The 24,941-nt window shown below is 40.7% G+C and overlaps 1 protein-coding gene across 4 annotated transcripts in view; it reads right to left on the bottom strand.

The window, feature by feature from the left end:
* Window positions 1-24,941, bottom strand: part of dmpk (DM1 protein kinase) — a 241,053-nt gene that overhangs the window by 173,365 nt on the left and 42,747 nt on the right. For all 4 annotated transcript variants that reach the window (XM_076275081.1, XM_076275082.1, XM_076275083.1 and 1 more), the window contains exons 2-4: window positions 2,539-2,630; window positions 2,347-2,430; window positions 2,169-2,264 (exon numbers count right to left, since the gene is read on the bottom strand). In XM_076275081.1, coding sequence (XP_076131196.1) covers window positions 2,169-2,264; window positions 2,347-2,430; window positions 2,539-2,630 — 272 coding nt within the window. The remainder of the gene's footprint in view (window positions 1-2,168; window positions 2,265-2,346; window positions 2,431-2,538; window positions 2,631-24,941) is intronic.

Here is a 24,941-nt window from a genome sequence, read left to right as displayed (position 1 = left end):
GCTGGAGTACTGTCCATGTAAACAAACTTATGTCGGGCAGACCTATGCACGTAGCGGGTGCGACTTAGTAATCAGAGAGATGTAATAACCTCCAGGCAGTTTGGAGAGGTCAGAGTCCTAAGTTTGAAAAGTTCAGCTGCAGAGTACTTAAGAGAGTCATGGCAAAAAGGAGGCTGGAAGTGCCCTAGCTTGCTTGCTAGCTGCTAACTACAAACAGAAGAAACCAAGAAGAAAACAAGACTAGGATTACTACTGAGGGGCAGTCCAGATGACCAGGTGAGTTCACTGTAAATCTGTGTCGAGGCAAGGTGTCCGTGATCCGTACACTCTCGTTGGTAGTCCACAGATCAATTGGTTAGCATAGTCAGTGTTCCATTGAGTATAGGCATAGATTACATAGGTTGAAGAGATGGCGACATGAGACTGATGCACACTAAAGTTAGGAGATCAGCTCGTAATCCACTAATTTTCAATCGCCGAGGCAACAGTCTGTAAAACCGGCAAGTTTTAGAGTAGGCTATAAATTCAGAGACTGAGAAGGCCGATAAGTTCGGAGACTGAGACTGAGAAGCAGCGACATTCACGCCAGCGTCCTCTCAGCGTAATGATAACTTGATTTGGTAAAAACCTTTAGAAATGCCATCCTACAGGATGTTAAAAAGTATCTCCTAGTGCACGTTGGCTTTGGAAACCTATAGAGAAAGTGTTTTTCTTTGATATGATAGATAATCTTTGTGTTAGAGCCAAATTATTGAAAGTAATTTTGAGGAATATTTTGAATGAATAATGAATATTTAGATATGCCAAAATAGTATTTAGTATTGTTTTAGATTAGTTATAATTTGCATATGCTTATTTAGAACTGTGTGATTAATGCTGCATTTTGATTGGTTAACCGAATTCTAAGGAATATGTGTGATGTAGTAGGAGAGACGCATAGACATATACACTAGATGTCGCCTTGACTACTGCTGTTCATTGGAACGAATGCGTCAATCGAGACGCCATCTTGCTTCAGTGATCCACTCCTCTATAATGCATTAGCGTCAATCTGGGCAAAGATCTAGCGAAAATAAAATCACCATAAATCGTCAAAATCTCAAGCAATTATCTAGTTTTTTGGGTTGTTCCAACTGACAGGCATGTATTTATGGTTGAGTCTAGAGAAAACTAAGCTTAAGACGATAATAATGATACATTTTACCCGTCTAGCCCCATAGACTCCCATTCATTCTGCACTAGCTAGCGGCGGCCCCTAGAGGAACAATGAGTAAACTGCAACCAGGTTCGATACAATGAAAGTAAACAGGCTCTTCTCGACAGGCTCTGGTTGAGGCCACATACCCCTCGTGTCGTTTACTCATGTAGGCTAAGTTGTAATCTCACCAGAAGTTGCTGTAGATCTGTAGAACATTTACCTCTGCTACTAGGCCTACATAGGCTACGCCAGTCGTTACTTTTAAATCATGGGTCAGTGCCATGGGCAAACGAGATGTAGCTGAATTCATAAATGACAAAGCCATGAGAAAGGAGATTTTCTTACGTTTCAACAACAAAGAAGCCGATCTGCCATCATTGTGAGAAGTTCCCAAATTTGTCGCTAATCGCTAAAAAGGTTTTCTATCGCTGGGGATGGCCAAACGTCGCTAAATAGGTAACGCTGACAATACAGGAGAACTAGTTTAGCGCTTCAGATCCCTGTACAAAGATGGCGGCGGTGTTGACGCATGCTGAGAAGCAGAAGGCGACATCTAGTGTATATATCTATGGGAGAGACGTGCTGGTTAGTTGACGTGCGTGCAGCAATGAAGGCACATAGCTTTTTGACCGCGCTTCTGTGTCCTTGTGTCCCGTGCCTTAAAAGAAAATGAATATAGTCTAACCAAGTGATATTTCTGTTTTATTTTACCTTTTTTTGTTTGTACCAAGATACTTTTGTGTTACCAAGACTTCAAGAATTAAAGAAAACAAAAGGAAACTCAACTGGTCCGTGAGTACACTGAAAGTAAAATGAATAACGGTGAAGCATTGGATATGGAGACGAGTCAGAAATCCTTAGGCTGCCCACACGAAGTGGTTTAATTTAATGAACCCCAAGAACGAAATTTTGCCACTACACTTTGTAATGGTGAACGTGTCAATAAAAAGCTGATTAAACTAATCCTTACAAGATAATTGTCATCTTGAAATGCGTAGTGGAGCTCCGTAATCCACTGTCGATCTCCCTTCAGAAGGACCTCTCTCTCTTCCTGGTAGCAAGCTGTCTAAAAACCAAGAAACAACACCTAGACTGAGACACCTGATATGGATTCAAATAAAATGATGTTGGTATGCAGCATAGCCTACCTCTCCTCGTTTCAGCATATCCCACTTGTTCATAATCTTCATAGCGTAAACCTGTTGGGTGCTCCGCATCTTTGCCACAGCCACCTGCAGACACAGAACCTGGCTGAGACCAACAGGATACCACTCCTACAGACCCCTATCCAAGTTCTTTGAAGCATGTAACTTTGAAGTGTCTTTAGATTGGTCCCAAACCTCACTGAAGGTCCCTCTGCCAATCACTTTCAGGATCTCAAAGTCATCCCTTTGAATTCTTGTCATCTGCACCTGCCTCACCAGTGGCTCAGCTACAGTTGGAAGAGAAGTAAGAATATATATGTTATTTCCTACAGTTATAATATACAACTCTGGAAAAAATTAAGAGACCACTGCACATTTTTCTGATGTCATCCTACAGTTGCTGAGTGACATTCGAATGAGTTGACAGCCTGTGAAAAAGGAGTCCTCTCCTTTTCCCCTACGACAAACTTTTGAAGAACTGCCTTGTCTTCAATTAATGCTATAGACTTAGCACTATCTGATAATTTTTTTGTATTCTTTGATGGGTTTTGTATTCTTTGACAGGTCTCTCCAATTAGCCAAACTCAATCGAAAACTGTCCCTAAGAGGTATATTAATGAGAATACCTGCAGTCTATTTAAGGAAGCCATGGCTATTACACCATGCATAACAACTCTGGGTGTGGAGGACCATCTATGTCTGTTTAACGCCAAAATTCTCAGGATATTTGACTCTGTAACACCTACCAAGCTTAAAAAAGTCCCCAGGAAATGTAAAGCACCATGGAGGTATACCACAGCAGTAGCGACTCAGAAAAGAGAATGTAGGAAAGCTGAGCGTAAATGGAGAAAGAGCAAGCTTCAGGTTGACAATAATATATTCAAAGACAAACTTCAATCTTACAACTATGAGTTAAGAAAGGCTAGACAATGTTATTTCTCTAACATCATTAACAAGAACATTAACAACTCCCGTGCACTGTTTGCCACTGTTGATAAGTTAACAAATCCTCCAGTACATCTACCTCAAGAGTTTATCTCATCTGATAAATGCAGTGAGTTTGCTTCCTTCTTCCAAAAAAAAATTGAAAATATTAGAAAAAAAAATAGCTCCACCTGCTTATGTAATGTCTTGGTTAAATCATCAAATACACATGTAGCCTCTTTATCTGAATTTACTGCCATTGATAGTAAAACTCTTGAAAAAACAGTGATGCAGCTCAGCTCATCTACTTGCTGTCTTGACACCTTGCCCACAAGCTTCTTTAAAAGCATCTTTGATTGTGTGGCATTTGAGCTTTTAAAGATTGTGAATGGCTCTCTTATTTCAGGCATTTTCCCAGCCTCTCTTAAGACTGCAGTTATCAAACTCCTCATAAAAAAGAAACCTTGATCCCTCTGTGCTTAACAACTAAAGGCCCATCTCAAACCTCCCCTTTATAGGCAAAGTTATTGAGAAAGTTGTATTCAACCAAGTCAATAACTATTTAAATACAAATGGCATCTATGATCAACTACAATCAGGCTTTCGTCAACACCACAGTACCAAAACTGCACTTGTAAAGGTATTAAATGATATCCACCTGAATACAGACTCAGGTAAAACAACTGTCCTAGTAATGTTAGACCTTAGTGCAGCTTTCGATACGGTTGATCATGTATTACTTCTCAACCGACAGAAAAATAAATAATCAAATAAACGCTTTCTGTGGTGATTCTGCATTAAGTGCATTCATTACCAGCTTAAAGCGTTGTTGCTTGTTGTTTCTGGCAGTTTCCCTATTGGCTGATAACAACTTATTTTTAAAAATGTATCAAAAGTTACCCCTCCCCCGTGGGGAGTAGTAGGCTACGTTAGCCCATCTGACTGCAAGTGTCAAGACGTGAGATTAAGAGATTCTGTTCTCGGTAGCGTAGCCAGAAATGTGGCCATACAAATGATATTTATTATTAATCATAGGCATGTTATATTTATGACATAAAAGTGGAATTTATTGAAGGCATTTAATCACAGCTGACAAATTACGCAGAAACATTTTCAACTGGAGCAAAACAATGCATGAATGTAGCTTCGGTGCGTCACATGAAACACAATTGAGACAATATTGGACAACTTCAAAGCCTTATCATAGGCATGTTACATTCATGACATGAAAAGTGGAACTTATTGTACAAAAATGAAACATTATGCAGTCGGCTAAACATTTTAAACTTGCTCAAAACTGCATGAACCCAGCATCGGTGCGTCGCATAAATTAAAACACAAATTGAAGCAACAGCTTGACTATCGGACAATCCTACTGCAAAGCCTTTTCATAGGCATGCAACGTTTATGACATAAAAAGTGGAATATGAACGCATTTCATCACAACTGACAATTACGGAGCTGCCGGCTGTAGCCTACGTGATTTGACTGATTCTTGAACTCTCAGCGCAGTGTTGACTTGCGCGTCTTTTTTAGATGGTGAGCGTAAACGAAGGAAAGCCCTCTAATTGACCTGTCTCTAAGCGCCACCCTTAGAACGCTGATGAGCCAATGACAGTCCAGCCTCAACGAGACTCGGACATCAGCTCGGACAACTCCATAGGAAACAACAGGGAGGAGGCATAAAATGACAAATTAATGGTTATTTATGGAGTTTATTAACTCAAAAAACCCCGACGGATAACCATGGTCAAACGTTTTGCATGGGGGATGTGTAATACTGATAGCCGGTACCACGAGAGGCTAGAAAACGGGGTATATTTTCATCAACAGTAGCCTACAGTGGGCTGTACTACGAATCTCGATTAGTGGGTTAGCGAGGTATGTTGCGCTCAAAGCCAGGCTATGCTGTGACACGAAAGTGGATCTGTTTTAGTGTCGCTATATCACCATGGTATCTTGTGCTGTCAACCAAACCTGGTCGGGAGGAGGTTATGTGCTAAGTTATAGCCGGAAGTAATTGTTTTTAAATAGAGGCGGTCTTGTGCGTCTCCACGTTACACGATTGGCCAAAGTCATCCCAACACTGAGAACGCACACAGATCTGAGCTGAAAGCCTAGTTTGACAAATATATCACATAACTGCAATCGTAGTATCACTTAACGTATACCCCTGAGTCAAGGCTTTGTCAAGCCTCGATATGTCTACATAGCCTAGATATGTCTAACGTGCTTCGTAGTATACCCCACAGGACGTCTCTCGCGTTTGCAACAGCTCGACGTAATGTAGGCTACTAAGCCAACAACGTGGGCACAGGTTCCCTGTTAAATCCCAAGATGAAAATGCTCATTAGCCAACTACTATATTCTTACTACATCAAATATTAACGTAACCTAACATATTTTAGTATCAATCTTCCATTAGCTAGCTAGCTAGCATTAACGTCAGTGTTTTTTGCACGGCTACTCGCCACAACTGCTTGTCACCTTGTATGTATTCTAAAGTTTTTAATACACCCTTCCATAGCATAATTAAGTCCCTTTTGATAGCTTCTGGAGGAAAGTAAATCCTTTATCGACCAAAACGTCCTCAAAGCCTGCTTTCATATACTGCCAGCTGCCATTGTCCACAATGTATTTCTAATCAAGTCTGGTTTGTTTGTCCGAGTTTTCACACGGTAACAATGGGGGGCGGGGCTTAGCGACAGGTCAATTGGACGGGCAAGACTGACAAGTAGACAGGCCCGGCCTTGGCTACGCGTATGCTTGGTAGGCTAAACTAGTGGGAAAATGTCTGTAAACAAATTTGGTAGCCAGAAAAAAGAACATAAACAGAGGATAGAAAATACAAAAAAGGAGGGAGAGAACACAAAGAAGGAAGGCCTATGGTTCTTGGCTTCACGTTCGGGCAACAGACGAGTTCGAGGATACAGTAGGACAATGATGACATTAATACAGTAGCCTGCTGTGGCATGATCGCTTGCAATTGTATGGTTGATCTATATTATTTTAACTAATTGATCTGAATTGGTTGATGTTTCTCCTTTAGCCTGTGCTCGCCTGTGGTGCGTGCATATACCTAGGCCATAATGGCGTGTTGCTCCCCGGCCCAGAATAATGTAGGACCGGCCCTGTCTAAAATCAAAAGACTATCACTGTGCGTGTGTGGTAACGTTAACTTCTGGTCTTGACTCACTGCAGAATGCAGTGGCTTGTTCACTGCACTGGAGACTACAGCTAAACAAGTTAAAGAAAGGGAAACAAAACTTCATATTTTTAAAGCCTCTAAAATCAAATTGACTATTGAAATCGAGGTTTAGGATGGAGTGATGTGTAGGAGTGATGACGCATCCCCCCCCTCGGCTTTTTTCACAAATCACACCCTGACTAGTTTGACTCGTCAGTCAGTGTGGAACGCAACCTCAGACCAACGCAGATGCCAAAATAAGGAACTGCAACCTAATTCCAGTGGCTAGAGCTCTCCGGAACATTTCTAGTGGTTCTCATATGCATTGATGGATTTGCGATACTCGCAAAAGAAAGTCAAGATCTCGCAAAAGAAACTTGAGATCTCGCAAAAGAAAGTCAATATCTCGCATAAGAAACTCGAGATCTCGCAAAAGAAACTCGAGATCTCACAAACCTAGTCAGTGTTCTCAGTTTTTTTTTTTTTCATGTCACCTCCCGGGCTCCGTACATTTTGTATGATAATGTGCTATATAAATAAACTTGAACTTGTGCCACACCTGCATGGACTGCAGCCAAACACACTCACCTGCACTCAATTTCAGGTTTATGTGGTATGTATGTGTCTGTATTAAAGGAAAATTACGGTATTTAGCACTTTGAGTCCCTTTTCTGGTTTGTTTTGGATGAACTAGAGTGGTGGACGCCGAAATTTTGACGATTGGTCCTGTCTCGACCTTTCTGACTCGTTTTGAATCGCCTTTGACTTGTCAGAGTGGCTGCCAATAGGCATACTGTAGGCTACTCAAACATGTCCTAAAACAACCCTTAACGTTCGTTTTCAAAACTGTGCAACTCACCGAGTGGTTAGTGGTGTTCGTTAATTATTAAAAGCAAATATATCGGCGCAATGTATGATTTCCAGCCGTCTTATTTGCTATTGTGGAACTATTCACAACTGCTCAATATTTGAACCTGAAGCATAGACGGTGGCGCAGTAATATCAACGTGCAATGAATCTTCCAACAGAAATCAATGGGATTTTACAAAATGCCAAATAAAACGTCAGAAACTGTATTTCGCTACGCTACTTGTTTTGGAACATCAATGAACACCACTAACCACTTGATGATTGCACAGTTTTGAAAACGAACGTTAAGGGTTGTTTTAGGACATGTTTGAGTAGCCTACAGTATGCCTATTCTGCCACTCTGACAAGTCAAAGGCGATTCAAAACGAGTTAGAAAGGTCGAGACAGGACCATTCGTCAAAATTTCGGTGTCCACTACTCTAGTTCATCCAAAACAAACCAGAAAAGGGACTCAAAGTGCTAAATACTGGAATTTTCCTTTAAGGTGTCGATTTTAACTGTGATTGGGTTAATGGTGTAGACCTTCACCCCTATACAATGGTTTAGCCCAACATGCTGATTGGGGTAATTGCCTAGCCTATTTAAAGGCAGGCTTATTTCACACAGGAGAGAGACACAATACTGGAAACACAGGAAAACATGAGGACACATTGGAGAGCCAGAGATCCAGGGCCAGGGAAGTTGTGAAGTATTTGTTTGTTTGTTTCTATGTAAAATTAACCCTTGCTTGTTGTGAGGCAAGGGGAAAGTAGGTCCAAAGTTGCAAGGTCGCCTTGCTTGGACAGGGAGCCTAGAAAGGGTAAGTTCCTGGTGCCTAATTTGATGGCACGGTACATGTTTGTTTGTCTAATGAAAATCCCTGGATTTCATGTTTGGACTCTTAAGCCCTCCTTACACTGACAGACTTTTGGAAAGATTTGCAAAGATTTGGAAAAGATTTTTGAAAGACTACAGTCTCAGACCCTCTCACATCTAAAGACAAGTAGTAGAGGTTTTAAGTCACAGACTATGATTTTGCAATGACTAGGGATCTTGCAGGGTCACTATTTACAAGACTGCAACTAGATTCCTTTAAATTATTACCCATCGTGCAATAGATATACAGGAACTGAAATGATAGCCTACTAAACTCAAAGTTGTATTTTCGTGTTTCTGCAGTATTGTTTCATGCGTGACATCCCTAACCGATATAGAGTTGTTCTGTCACATGGAAGAGCCGACTAAATATGTATAAGAAATGACAAATATTGTAAGAATAACAAATAATTATAGGCTACAGCTGTCGCCTATACTTTGCCCCTTCCTGTTTGGTGTTGGAGAGAGGTCACTATTGGTTTTTATAGTTTACGTCACTATTTGCATGAGCCACGACTAGAAAGACTTGCGATAATATCAAACATGTTTGATATTGTCGTAACGGCAAAACTAGAAAAGGACTGACTCCGACTGACTTAAAACCGCTAAGATTGGCACCTTACACTTAACGATCTAGTTGACGGGAGCGCGCCGCGATTCCAGTACAACTCCCATGATTTCTGTCCGACTTTGGAAATTTAGTCGCCGACTGTGAAAACAGGCCAAAATCGTACAATGTAAGGCCGCCATTAATTGTGCTTCCTGGATCTGCCTGCTTGTTTATGGACAAAATAAATTATATTTTTGTATGGAACTGCTGTCTCCTGCCTTCCCTCAACACCACCTAATCCAGTGGCACACTTCCCTAAACTTGGGGTGGTCGCCTCGGTCCCTCACACGGCCATATTCAAATTGGCAGCCCCTTCATTTTCAAAATCAGTCTAAAAGACAGAGAAAAATGTAGTGTATGAAACTCATTTGTGTGTGAGTCAACAAAACCTTATTTGAACCAATAAACTTATTACAGCTATGCAGAAGTTACGATAAATTCAGTGTAAAAATGTGATTTAGAATGTTGTCTAAGCTCCTATTGAAACACGTTTTTTTTTTTTCGGAAATACATACAATGTGCACTAAAGTGTTAGGACCTATTAACAGACACAATTGTTCAAATTTATTTGGTTTACATGCATAAAACATTTATTTGTCTATGAATCATTCAAAGAATTATTGCAATTTAATATTAAAGGGAAACTTGGCAGGATTAGCTATAATTCCCCATCTGCTGGAGAACAGTCATGCCGTTTCGCACTCTACAACATACAGAAAATCAGGACTTACTTGACTCAAGATGCTACCCAACTTCTGGTTCAGGCAATAGTCATCTCACGACTCGACTACACGCCCTCCTGACAGGTCTCCCAGCCTGCGCAGTGAAACCCCTTCAGATGATTCAGAACGCAGCGGCGCGCCTGGTCTACAACCAACCCAAAAGGGCACGTTACCCCGCTGCTCATCGAGCTACACTGGCTACCTATGGCGGCCCGCATCAAATTCAAGGCTCTAACGCTTGCCTACAAAGTGGTCTCCGGTTCTGCTCCCGCCTACTTGCCCTCATACAGACATACGCTACCTCTAGACCTCTAGCTCTTTAGAGAACATCTCCTCTCATAGTACCACTTACAACAAGTCTTGCTGACCCTAGCACTTACCAGCCATCTTAAACTGTTAAAAACAGCACTCACTGATGCACTTATTCTTACTGTACTCTACCGTTTTTAAATTGTCCTAAAATTGTTGAGAATTGCTTTAAAACTTAAACTGTTTACCATGTTGTTAGTCGCTTTGGTTAAAAATGCGTCAGCCAAATGTAATGTAATGTAAGTTGTGCATTATGCTATTTCAAACTGTGGGAAAAAGCACAATAAAGCACATGGATTTGTTTACAAGCTAGCAAAACGGTTAGCATAATTTCAGCAGAGCAATGTGGATGTTACAAGGAAACACAATTTAAAACAAGTTTCTTGTTTCTGACTTTTCTTACCGGGACGGTAGTCTCAATGTTGCAAGGTTGGTTTTCCGCCTGGGGACGCTAGGGGTATAGCGGGGACAGTCACCATTTTCAACGCAGCAGGCCATTTAACCATCCAAATGATTTCTTAATAGGTTTATTAAGTTGAAATAGTTGCCAAGTTACCCTTTAATCATTCATAAATATACTACATATCAGTCAGTCTACATAGGCTAATATGTGTTTGTCTGTCCCATGCAGTAGCGGGCATTACTTAAGTACATTTACTCAATTACTATACTTAAGTAGCTTTTTCATGTATGTACTTTACTTGAGTATTTCAATTTTGTTAACCTTTTTACTTTTATTCCAGTACATTTCTAGGCCAAATATCTTACTTTTTACTCTGATACATTTTGTGACCGCTGAATATTTTTTTTATATCCGTAACTGTTACCCTTCTAGGATGTATTTAGTGGGAGGTGGCAGGTTTTGACACTACAAAATTAAAAAGTTGTTCTCACCTAAAGGGTTAATGACCTGGAGACCAGTTACATACTGTACATGAGTTTACTCTACTCAATAAGGCCGCCAGTTTAGTGTTGGAATTTTGTTGCAGCTCCCTCTAGTAGCCTGGATATTAACAGTGTGCCAACCTGCCCCTGTTCCAACCAGCCCCGGTCTCCCCCTATCTCTACTTTCACTTAAGTACAGGATTTTTGTACTTCGTCCACCACTGGTCGAAGTGGTGATGGTCTGTGCTGTGGAATAACTTCATGATTGGCCATAATTGACAGAGAGGAACTCTTAAACATCAGACAATCCTGTACAGGAACTTTTTCTTCGGTTTTCACAAACCCAGCAAATTTACTGCAATCCTGGTTGGAATCCTGGTGCGGTTCTCCATGGAATCTGCCGGAGACGCAAACATGGGAAGCGAGCAGGAGCATTGGTGAAATTAAGGAGGCGGGGACTACGCACCTGAATGACTTCGGTAAAGTTAGACAGAAATTGGCAGATTCGCAAGATTTGTGTTTTGCGGTTCAATAAATCATAACCGAAACGTTTTCATTTCACAATCAGGGCTGTACAGTGCGACATATATGTTGCATATGCTACAAAAAAATCAGTCTGTGCGATTGATAATTTTCCAATGTAGCACTGGTGCGATACAGTTTTGCGTATGGCAATACAATGAATGCATATGTGGAAGACTGACAGGGAGGCTACACCAATTACTTTCCACTGTGACCAGTGCAACTGGCTACACCAGATGTGATAGCAGCACGTAGACCAGTCTTCTAAACTATTTTTGCACATTGCGAACGGAGCGCTTAAATTACGCGCCTGGTGTAGCCAGAAATCAGATCCAGCTAATATACCCCCCCCCCCCCCCATCGTTCAGATTTGTAAAAAATATGAAATATTCTGAATAACTTTTGTTTGTTTTCTTTATTCATTTCATTTGCCAGCAAGATGATAGTATCATGTTTTAAATCATCTGTAATGTACGATTAATCGCTGAATTCCTATAGTTAATCACGATTAATCACATATTTTATCACATGATTAAAATTCTATTATTTTGCATTTCTGAACTTTCCATGAGTCCATATTAACAATATAAAGCAATTATTGTGTATCTTGATTGGGATTCAAATGAAAGCAAAGCAAGTTACTTTATTAACTTAACTTTAAGACATAGGTCTATTTGATTATTTCAAATCAATTTCAAAAGATGTGCAGCAGACCTGAGGCATCTTTGAGTTCAGTTGAAAATAAGGAACTTTTCGACATGAGTGCACTGCCATTTTATAGGCCTACAGTCTATGGTGCACTGTTACTTGCCACACACATCAGCGCCGAAGTTTTTTACACTGGATGAACAATGAATTTCATGGAACGGCGTCGACCAAATATAATTGAATCGTGATTTACACGGCGGCAAAGTGCGATGCTGGTGTGCGGAGTTGTATTGAAAAGAATTAGCCTAGAAATCTAGACGCACCCTAGCGGCAGCAAATTAATTTGCTCAGCCTGTACGTCTAGTATCAAACCATAGGGATTTCTATTGGCTGACGCCGTGAACGTCATCTAATCACAGCGCTCTATTTTGTTAGAGAGTCTTAAGGCGGGCTTAACAGGATAACGACAGTCCTGCGACGGTGAACAACAAGGAAGGTGGCTATGGCGAACGAATTAAATTAATGTCGAAAGCAGAATGCATCGCACTCATGTCGGCATCGGTGTCCACAGCAATTTAAACACCATTCAGCCGACCAGGAGTTCAGAACTGCGTTGGTGTTTATTATATCCATGACTACAGGAGGAGGACTAGGAGGAAGTAAAGTTCATAGAATATTTGCTATGAAGTGTCTGGCAGTTTGAGGACAAGAAACAGTGCATCAAAGCCAAAGAGTCAAAATAGTAGCAATAGTAGCGGCTTGTGTCTGCGGCTCGAGCGTCTACCTCTCAACCGCCTGTACTGGAACTTCAGATATCGCCAATGGCTTGTGTCAGCGGCTCGAGCTTCTACCTCTCAACCGCTTGTCCTGGATATCGCCAACGGTTTGTGTCTGTGGCTGCGACTCGAGCATCTACCTCTCAACCGCCTGTTCTAGAAGGCTCCAAAATCCAGGAGTAACCGAATTACACACAGGAATGCCCAGAACTTTGTTGAAAGACGGATTTACTCAGTGGCAGATCGCTACTGTTGCAATTCCAGCTGGTCAGCTGGCTGAAATAATTACATCTCACATACACTGATTTAATTTAGTTATACTCACATATAGTTTATATAAGCTGTATATATTTGTTTATTTATTTTAATGGCCATATTTATATGTTCTTTTATTTATTCTTATTAATCTATTCATTATTTTCCTTATCTACCTGGATAAATTCTATTTTAATATTACCTATATATATAATACATCTCTCTCTTTCTCTCTCTCTCCTTTCTTAATAAATTCTATATTTTCTTACACCTTGAAACCAGATAACAACAAACACGGGTATGTAGTGACCACTCAAAATAAAAGTATGTGCAATAAACTGACGCTTCGAATAGCCCAGGCTACTTTGGACTTAAGAATTGTCGTTTGACTTGAATTCTGACTGCAAGGTCCCAAATTGAAACGAGTGATTGGCTAATGCCACATAGCTAGACAACAAGTGGCAGACTGAGCGACGTCACTTATGCTAAAGACTGTTTTTGAGTCACGTTGCAAATTTCAAACAATGATGCATAATATTCAGTAATCATTATTGAATGCTTAGCTGGAAAGATGTTTCCCTATCATCCTATTTTTAAAGCAGGCATACCTGTGGGCATGTAATTGGGCTACGGGTTTTCTTCAGGAATGGCATGTTTGAACGGACACTGCACTAGTTTTACTAACACAGCAGTTACAGTATGAAGAATTATGTGTATGTAACTTACTCATGTTGAAACTATGTACATTACCAACCTAATTTGTTTCCAATACCCCAATCTTGAGGACAAATTTAGCACGTAGTTACACTTACCATAATATCCCATGTAAAACTGTTAACTTGCTAGCTAGCTAACTGTGGAACTTCAGTATAACAGCCAATTATCTCACCTAGTTGTAGGAAATAGGCTACGCTCATATTACAAGTGATAGAATGAATGTGTGACTTATGTTTAGTTGATGTTATGACATGTAAAGTTAAGCTTGCTGAACTTGAACTGAATGAGTCAGCCATGGGAAGTTTGACTGTGCCTACATTCGTGACACTCCTGTTAGTAAACTGGAAAGAGCAAAAAATAGGAACATAATGGTCACAATCCCATAAACACACATATAACTCTTAAACCAACATTATTTTGTGCCTTTTATTCACGTTTGTTTCGAGATTTAGTAAGTATAAGCCCTTTTCGCTCCCCACTTCGATGCAGCATAGGATTCCATTATATCCAAACAGTCATCTTTCCCCTAAAAGGGGGCGTGTACCATAGACAGTAAAAGAAAGGCGTGTACGTGCAGCACATACAACGTTCCATTCCATTCGTCAGTGCGTATTGTTTAGTTTCCGGTCTACCTAGATCCCCTGTGGTGTTGTAGTTGTTCTAACGTTACTAGTTGTTGCAACAGCATATGAAAAAACTACAAAGTTTGTTAGACCAAAAAGAATGTCAATTTCGCGATAAAAAAAATGTACACTGTTAAAATAGGTTTACGTTAACGCCGTTAATAACGCGTTTAACTGACAGCACTAGTTCCTAGTGTTGACAAGACTGGTAAGAATTAGTTATGTATTACTCTATTACTTATAAGTAAGTATATAAGTATAGTCTTTTGATCCCGTGAGGGAAATTTGGTCTCTGCATTTATCCCAATCCGTGAGTGAAACACTCAGCACACAGTGAACACACAGTGAGGTGAAGCACACACTAATCCCGACGCAGTGAGCTCAGAGTGCGAATTACCCCACCATAATTGGGGGGTACTGCTCCTTCACTTCTTCCATGACCATCATGGTCCACTACCATATCAATCCACACCGTGATCGCCAAGTGCAACATGTGTTGTGCAACACATAAGGTCTAAACATGCAACAAACTGATAATCAGTAGGCTACATAATATCTCATCGTTCTTATATATCCTGTCGTCTCCCTGCGGCCTGCTCACGGCTTTCATCCTGTGCCTCTCCTGTCTGCTGAGCACCCCTTTCATTAACACATATGAACAGTGTATAAAACCTAACTGCACCTACATTTTTAATGTAATTGTTTGTAGATCTTAGTGTTCTATAGTGTTCTTAGTGTAATATATCCTGCTTATTCTTTTAGCACCAAAAAAGTGCCTGATGTCTGTGTGCCCTTTTCTTTTCCTCATAGTGTCTCTTAGAATAAAATAAAATCTAAGATAGTCAGGGTTCTCAGATGAAACTATTTATTGAACTAAAAAATATGAAATTATAGAATGTAAAAACAATACAAACCAGTTCAAAACAAATTCAAAAACTAGCACATAGCCTACTATTTAGCCTAGGCTACTTGGGTCTTTTTATGTTTCCACAGGTTTCACTGATGTTATGTAGACTAAGCTACATCAGACCCTCTTGTGCATACATACCGGTAATATAAAAACACAGGATCTGTGCCAAACTAATTTCAAAAGGGCACAATAATTTATTCAAGATAAAATGAGAATGGACACCTAGGCTATGGAGTTCATCTTAGCCTAGCCTATCTTGCTAACTAACCTTGGTAACTAACCAAGGTCCACTTTACTAGCCTGAGTGGGTAAGTAGCAAATAAGTAGCCAGTAATTCAATGTATGAAGACGTGACATGAGCTATGAAAGAACAAAACACGTTTATAAATGAAGGTTGTAAAATAACACATTTTCAACAAGCTAGACGTCAGCTAGCAACTTACATTTACCCATGCACATCAGCAGCAAACCGAATTTAGCCTACTGGAGGAAGTTACCTAGCGTTTCGTCATTCAATGTTGACACTTGCTTGAGAAGTTGAAGTCGTTCTCTATCTCAGTTGCTTATAGCGCCACGGTGATTTAAAATGGTATGGTCCACAATAGGGGTGTCTGAAATCGCTTTACATGAAAATGTTCCTACAGTAAAAATAGGAGTTGACTTGTATTGTAACTGTAATGATATTTTTTCACAATATCAGAAAAAACATCTGACCCCCCCAAAACTGATATTCGAACTATGAGTGAGCTGCCTGCTACAGCAGCGCTCAGGGAGCAGTGAGGGGTTAGGTGCCTTGCTCAAGGGCACTTCAGCTGTATTTATACAGTCAAGTGTCATTTCTAGTCAGGTGGTACAGTAAGTGCTAGAATTAGCAAGGCTAGTTGTAAGTAGTGCTACGAGCGGAGATAGTCTCTGCAGAGCTGAGTCTTCAGGAGTTTTTTGAAGATGGAGAGGGATGTCCCTGCTGTTGAAGGAACTGGTAGCGCGTTCTACCAACAAGGAACAACAAATGAGAAAAGTTTGGATTGGCCTGAGCGTACCGGTGGCAGAGCTAGACATCATTCGTCTGAGGAGCGCAACGGTCGGGAGATAGCATATGCCTGTATGAGGGCATTCAAGTAGGTGGGAGCAGAACCGGAGACTACTTTGTAGGCAAGCGTTAGAAGCTTGAATTTGATGTGAGTGGTCATAGGTAGCCAGTTGGATAAGCTAGTTGGATGAGCAGTGGTGTAAGATGTGCCCTTTTGGGTTGGTTGTAGACGAGGTGTGTCACCGCATTCTGGTATGAGAAGCTGTGCAAAAGGATAATCTGTCCCATTAAGGTGATGTAGATAGTAAAGGGGGCCCAGCACTGAGCCCTAGGGGACCCCTGCAGTGTTTCCCCTAGATTTTTTTCCAGCAGCAGTGCTATTAGTCATGTTTGAGAGCATAGAGAGAAGGATGCGGCGATTAACCACATCAAATGCTGTGGACATGTAGAGAATTGATAACCTGACTCCGCCAGATGGATTGCTTCGCATTTGCTCCGCATATCCATCTGGGAACTTTCCGTTGGAGAATGTTTGGGAAGGGGCGAAAATACTGGTTAGCTGATTGGATAAACCATCTGTCTATCACTACCTATGTTGGTGATGGACGGTCCAAATCAACCAATCAGATAAATGAAGCGTTCTTCTAATGGCATCTTTTAACATACAAGTTAGGTAAGTAGCTAATGTTAACGTTTTAAAACGTACTATTGTATGTGACATGAACCTCATCAACGAAAATCCCCACTAAGTTTTCATGGTAGGCTACATGTCTGAAGAAAGCATATTCCTTCTCGTTAAGTAAGATTCAGTGCTATCAAACACTAACTTGAATTGGAGGGTGTCTGTGTCCTTCATTCCTCCCAGCTACATTGCAGAGACTCCTAGCTTCCTAGCTTCCCCTAGCCTGGAAAATCCAGACCCTGATAATCTAGAAAGATTAAGGGTCTGGCAAAGAACAATGTAATGGCCCAATTCGAGGGGCGGCAACAAGCATGCATTTAAAAATCTCACTGCACGCAATTGGATAACGCTAGACCATGTTTACTCTGAATTATTTCGGACTTCGACGCAATCGGATAACACTGCGACAAATGTGTACTGTCCCCAAACGTTGCAGCGCTGTCTTCATCAGTTTAGCTGGTTTCCCGGAATGTTGGGGTAAAAGTAACGTGCATCAATGCTCTTTGCCAGAGTGTCTCGCAGAGACAATTCCATTGTGCTCTCGCGAGAACTCTGGATTTCCAGGGTAAGCTTCCCCAGGAATACTCAAATATTCGGATAAAACGTCAGCGATAACTATGCTCATCTCATCCGTGGAAGTCGTGTCACACCTAAACCCACCTCAAAACCAACGCTGATTGGACGTTCGTTTGGTGAACTGCTCCAAATTTTCTCTATCGGAGAGATGCCAGACTGATCTGCGAGTGAAAATCTGAAGCTTGCGAGATCAGGATGGTCTCACGAGGCTAGAGAATTGACTGCTGAGCATGGGGCATCTAAGTGGATGTTCATATTGTCGAGGACGTGTAGTGGACAGTCATGCTCAGGGATGGAGGATAGCAGATTGTCCAGCTTATCCATAAAGCCACCAAGTTGGCCTGGTGGTCGGTAAATGACCAACACATAGTTTAGCTGGGGCGATCACTGTGATTGCATTGTATTCGAATGAGACATACAGGTGCTGGTCATATAATTAGAATATCATCAAAAAGTTGATTTATGTCAGTAATTCAGTAATAGGCGCCAGAGGTTTTTTTCCGAAACGATCAATTTTGACATCTTCATTTCAAAAGGCTATATCTTAAAAGTGATAAGAGATAGAGACTTTCTGTAAATTAGAGAAATATTAAGGATGACCCAAAGTGTATGTAGAGATTAAATGTTTATATCGAATTTGCATATTATGATGTCATATGGTGGCGGCCATCTTGGATTATAGAATTTTCATGAAAAGTCGCATGTTTGAATGATAAAATGCACCACTTCTTTCCCCCCAAAATGTCCCTCACCTTCTGTATGCTATATTGCACAATACTGAATGCTCGGGTAAATAGTAAGTAGTGAACAAACTGTGTAAATCATTACTAATAAATGGCAGAAACAAACCAAATGCATGTAGCGGTAGACTGGCCTTTTGCTGTAGAGATTTTCCATTTACTACATACAGTAGGCACTCTGATTCCATGTATGGGGCACATATATATTATTCAGATGACACACAAACACAAGTAGACAAGACCTGTTTAGTTCAAAAGCTCATTTGTCACGGCAAGGCACAGATCAGGAGTGAGATGACGAGACAAGACAAGAGACAATGTTTTCTTTTTGTTGTTTTTGTTGATGTTTTTTTGTTTTTTTCTTAGCTGACAAAGACACACACATCACAAGGACATGAACACACAAAAAGGAACACATAGTGTATGTCCTAAATGATCAGGGAAATAGATAGCAAATCAACAGTGTAAATCATTACTAATAAATGGCTGACATTTTTTTTTTTATGTAGCAGGCCTTTTGCTGTAGAGATAATGACTCCCTATCCCTATCCATACAGGGCCGGCATTCCCATCATCTTGTGATAGACTATGCATGACCTAATGTGTGTGTGTGTGGGAGAGGGAGAGGGAGAGAGCGTGTCACCACCTCCACCATGCGAGCAGCATGGCCAGATCTGCCTCGCGCGCGTCGAGTGGAGAGAATTTGCGCAGCTCGGACTAGGCCTACTGTCATTCTCATTGCGACTCCCCACACTGCCACTACGTTCCCCCCTAACTGTCCTATGAGCACTTCGACCTCGTCTAACATACCCAGTGGCATTAGACAAAGGCTCCACCACGTTACTGTCGCCGCGACTGTGGAGAGGCACACGTTCATTAGACAGAAGCTAGCGCTATGGACATTAGGCTACCTCCAGCCTCGTTCGCCACACCACTAACACCCTGCTAACTTCCCTAAGAACACTCCGAACCTGTGAAACATTATTCCCACCAGTGACATTGGGCAAACGATTCAACGTTTGTGCTTGGTGTAAGCTAAACTATGAAGTAAACTCTCACTTTGTCCAGCTGCATCATTGCAAGGCAGGGACGCATCTGAAGCCTCACTAACTAAACGAATCACCGTCATTTTCTGAAGGCAGATATTCCCCTTCAGAATCAGGGTCCACGAATAGAAGACCCAACACTTAATTTCAGGTAAACTTTTTTGATGCCATTAGACGATAATCTAATGCAAATACTCGCTGACGTTGACAATATCGCTCTGACAAAGTGGCTCACACGCACACTATATCCGGTATTGCACGCACTGATTCACTACAGCTGTAGCTCAAAAGTTTTGTTTAAAGCGTGACCTTTTTCCGACTCGGGGATGACTTATGACATGTCTGCCATCTAGTGGAGTGGAAGTCGAACGAAATATGACACCCTATTTGACTAAATCGGCCGTTTTATTCAGTACCGCATCTTGTCGAGTTAACTCGACAGTGGCGCCTAGAGGGTTAAGTAATATTCTAATTTTCTGAGATACTGAATTTGGGGTTTTCATTAGTTGTCAGTTATAATCATCAAAATTAAAAGAAAATATAGCCGCAAGCGGCAATGGCGGGCCCGAGCACAAAGCACCGACGTGGTGCGTTTGCGAAATTTACATATTTGATGTGTGTGCTATTTGTTTTTGCATTTTATTTTCTGGCACATTTACTTGCTTGGAAAGGTGGGGGCGCAATGCAAGGCAGGCCCATTGGATGTCATCATAATCATAATATATATTAACCTGAGAAATTTCAGACTATTCATTTTAAGCAAAGAACATTTGTGATGCATTTTTGGTTGGCCAGATGGTGGCGCTATGTTAAGCATGGAAATAACACATGTGAAAATCATCAAAATAATGATATTTAATTAAAATTTTGTAAATAAATTTCAAAAACTATTCTATGGCCAGCTGATGGGGCTATGCCACACTGATGCATCTGATTGTTATATCCAACAGACTTGGAAAAAACACATTCCTTCTCTTGCCAATTGGTGGCGCTATGCAAGGCATGTTAAAAAGACATATGAATATCATCATCATGATATCTAATTTTGTGTAAAATTTCAGATCAATCAGTCAAAGCATTGAACATTTTTGGCACATTTCTTGATTGGCCAGATGGTGGCGCTATGCTAGGCATGTGAATTCCACATGTGAATGTCATCACAATAATATCCAATATTTTATAAAGTTTCAGATTAATCAGTTAAGGCATTGTCCATTTCTGGCACATTTCCTGCTTGACCAGGTGGTGGCGCTATGCCAGGCAGGCACATTGGGTGTCTGGATATCATCATAATCATAATATGTATTAACCTGTTAAGTTTCAGACCATTTATTCAATGCACTGTGAGTTTTGACACATTTCCTGTTTATGTGGTGAGATATTAAAATCATATCAAATATATAAGTTATCAAAAATCCCTTCACAATTTAACATCAGCGACATCTTGGCATAATGTTTGCCAAATTTCAAATGAATCTGACAAACCGTCTAGGAGGAGTATGTTCAAATTGATCATGTGAAATCAGCATAATTGCCATTATTTCTGTTGCCAGTTGGTGGCGCTATGCCAAACATGCATTATGGGCATGTGAATATTATCATTAACATGGTCTTTAATGACCTGTGAAATTTAAAACATTTCAAGCCATGCATGGTGAATTATGACACATTTATTGTTTATGTGGAAGGGTATTAAAATTAATAATTTTGCCATTTCGTCAAATTACAACATATCGAAAAAAAACTTCACAATTTATAATGAGGAACATCTCGGCATCATGTATACCAACTTTGACATGAATCGGATCAACCGTCTAGGAGGAGTACGTTAAAATTGATCATGTCCACAACGCACAAAATCTCAATTACCTCACTTCCTGTGGGCGTGGCTAATGGCATGTTAATACAAAAGTTGTTTGTTTTTGGGAGTTACATACACCCACCAAATTTGGTGTGTGTATCTAAAACTATATGCCAACCACAAGTCACTGTGACGTAAGGGGGCGCTATGGAGTTCCTGGGCAACGGCCGGTGCCAAGCTTTTATCCCTGTCTATTCACTGTACCACTTGATGTGTGTGCTAAATTTCATACGTTTTCGATTATGTTAACCACCTCAAAATATTTGCCAACCACGGGATCAGTCACCTAAGGGGGCGCTAGCGAGTCCCTGGGCCACGCCCGGGGTCAAGCTCTTGTACCTAACTGCGATGCATGACACCTGACGTGTGTGCCAAATTTCAAGAGGTTTCCACTATGTTAACCACCTCAAAAACAGGAAAGCAAAAAAGTGGAATAACAATAATAATAATAAATATAGCCGCAAGCGGCAATGGCGGGCCCGAGCACCTGCGGGCCGCAACCCGTGACATTTCAGAATCCAACAAAGCACCGACGTGGTGCATTTGTAAAATGTACATATTTGATGCGTGTGCTATTTGTTTTTGCATGTTATTTTCTGGCACATTTACTTGCTTGGCCAGGTGGGGGCGCAATGCAAGGCAGGCCCATTGTGTGTCATCATAATCATAATATAAATTAACCTGAGAAATTTCAGATTTTTCATTTTAAGCAAAGAACATTTGTGATACACTTTTTGGCCAGATGGTGGCGCTATATTAGGCATTTGAATTACACATGTGAATATAATCACAATAATGATATCCAATATTTTGCAAAGTTTCAGATAAACCAATATTGGCATTACCAATTTCTGGCACATTTTCCTGCTTAGCCAGGTGGTGGCGCTATGCCAGGCAGGCCCATAGGGTCTCTGAATATCATCATAATCATAATATCTATTAACCTGAAAAGTTTCAGACCATTTATTCAAAGCATAGAGCATTTCTGGCACATTTCCTGCTTGGCCAGAAGGTGGCGCTATGTTACGCCTGTGAATTACGCATGTGAATATCATCACAATAATGATATCCAATATTTTCTAAAGTTTCAGATCAATCACTTAAGGCATTGTACATTTCTGGCACATTTCCTGCTTGGCCAGGTGGTGGCGCTATGCCAGGGAGGCCCATTGGGTGTCTGGATATCATCATAATCATGATATCTATTAACCTGAGAAGTTTCAGACCATTCATTCAATGCACTGTGATTTATGACACATTTCCTGTTTATGTGGTGAGATATTAAAATCATATCAAATATATTACAACATTCCAAAATCCATTCACAATTTAACATCAGCGACATCTTGGCATAATGTTTGCCAAATTTCAAATGAATCTGGCAAACCGTCTAGGAGGAGTATGTTCAAATTGATCATGCGACTTCAGTATAATTGTCATTCTTTCTGTTGCCAGTTGGTGGCGCTATGCCAAACATGCATTATGGGCATGTGAATATTATCATTAACATGGTCTTCAATGACATGTGAAATTTAAAACATTTCAAGCCATGCATGGTGAATTATGACACATTTATTGTTTATGTGGAAGGGTATTAAAATTAATAATTTCGCCATTTCGTCAAATTACAACATATCAAAAAAAAACTTCACAATTTATAATCAGGAACATCTCGGCATCATGTATACCAACTTTGACATGAATCGGATCAACCGTCTAGGAGGAGTACGTTAAAATTGATCATGTCCACAACGCACAAAATCTCAATTACCTCACTTCCTGTGGGCGTGGCTAATGGCATGTTAATACAAAAGTTGTTTGTTTTTGGGAGTTACATACACCCACCAAATTTGGTGTGTGTATCTAAAACTATATGCCAACCACAAGTCACTGTGACGTAAGGGGGCGCTATGGAGTTCCTGGGCAACGCCCGGTGCCAAGCTTTTATCCCTGTCTATTCACTGTACCACTAGATGTGTGTGCTAAATTTCATGCGTTTTCGACTATGTTAACCACCTCAAAATATTTGCCAACCACGAGATCAGTCACCTAAGGAGGCGCTAGCGAGTCCCTGGGCCACGCCCGGGGTCAACCTCTTGTACCTAACTGCGATGCATGACACCTGACGTGTGTGCCAAATTTCAAGAGGTTTCGACCATGTTAACCACCTCAAAAACAGGAAAGCAAAAAAGTGAAATAACAATAATAATAATAAATATAGCCGCAAGCGGCAATGGCGGGCCCGAGCACCTGCGGGCCGCAACCCATGACATGTCGGAATCCAACAAAGAACCGACGTGGTGCATTTGTGAAATGTACATATTTGATGCGTGTGCTATTTGTTTTTGTATTTTATTTTCTGCCACATTTACTCGCTTGGCCAGGTGGGGGCATAATGCAAGGCAGGCCCATTGGGTGTCATCATAATCATAGTATATATTAACCTGAGAAATTTCAGACCATTCATTTTAAGCAAAGAACATTTCTGATACACTTTTTGGTTGGCCAGATGGTGGCGCTATGTTAGGCATGCAAATTACACATGTGAATATCATCACAATAATGATATCCAATTTTTTTGTAAACTTTCAGATCAATCACTTAAGGCATTGTCCATTTTCTGGCACATTTCCTGCTTGACCAGGTGGTGGCGCTATGCCAGGCCGGCCCATTGGGTGTCTGGATATCATCATAATTATAATATCTATTAACATTAGAAGTTTCAGACCATTTATTCAAAGCATAGAGCATTTCTGGCACATTTCCTGCTTGGCCAGAAGGTGGCGCTATGCTAGGCCTGTGAATTACGCATGTGAATATCATCACAATAATGATATCCAATATTTTATAACGTTTCAGATCAATCACTTAAGGCATTGTCCATTTCTGGCAAATTTCCTGCTTGGCCAGGTGGTGGCGCTATGCCAGGCAGGCCCATTGGGTGTCTGGATATCATCATAATCATGATATCTATTAACTTGAGAAGTTTCAGACCATTCATTCAATGCACTGTGATTTATGACACATTTCCTGTTTATGTGGTGAGATATTAAAATCATATCAAATATATTACAACATTCAAAAATCCATTCACAATTTAACATCAGCGACATCTTGGCATAATGTTTGCCAAATTTCAAATGAATCTGACAAACCGTCTAGGAGGAGTATGTTCAAATTGATCATGTGACATCAGTATAATTGTCATTCTTTCTGTTGCCAGTTGGTGGCGCTATGCCAAACATGCATTATGGGCATGTGAATATTATCATTAACATGGTCTTCAATGACCTGTGAAATTTAAACATTTCAAGCCATGCATGGTGAATTATGACGCATTTATTGTTTATGTGGAAGGGTATTAAAATTAATAATTTCGCCATTTCGTCAAATTACAACATATAAAAAAAAACCTTCACAATTTATAATCAGGAACATCTCGGCATCATGTATACCAACTTTGACATGAATCGGATCAACCGTCTAGGAGGAGTACGTTAAAATTGATCATGTCCACAACGCACAAAATCTCAATTACCTCACTTCCTGTGGGCGTGGCTAATGGCATGTTAATACAAAAGTTGTTTGTTTTTGGGAGTTACATACACCCACCAAATTTGGTGTGTGTATCTAAAACTATATGCCAACCACAAGTCACTGTGACGTAAGGGGGCGCTATGGAGTTCCTGGGCAGCCCGGTGCCAAGCTTTTATCCCTGTCTATTCACTGTACCACTTGATGTGTGTGTCAAATTTGAAGACTTTTCAACCATGTTAACCACCTCAAAATATATGTCAACCACGGGATCAGTCACCTAAGGGGGCGCTAGCGAGTCCCTGGGCCACGCCCG

Source organism: Alosa pseudoharengus, unplaced genomic scaffold (genome assembly GCF_046254945.1).
Source record: "Alosa pseudoharengus isolate Yale_2024_CS ecotype anadromous, Long Island Sound unplaced genomic scaffold, YU_APseudo_1.1 YU_APseudo_1.1_scf_8, whole genome shotgun sequence".
Classification (NCBI taxonomy): domain Eukaryota; kingdom Metazoa; phylum Chordata; class Actinopteri; order Clupeiformes; family Clupeidae; genus Alosa; species Alosa pseudoharengus.
This window is presented reverse-complemented; position numbering and strand designations above follow the sequence as displayed.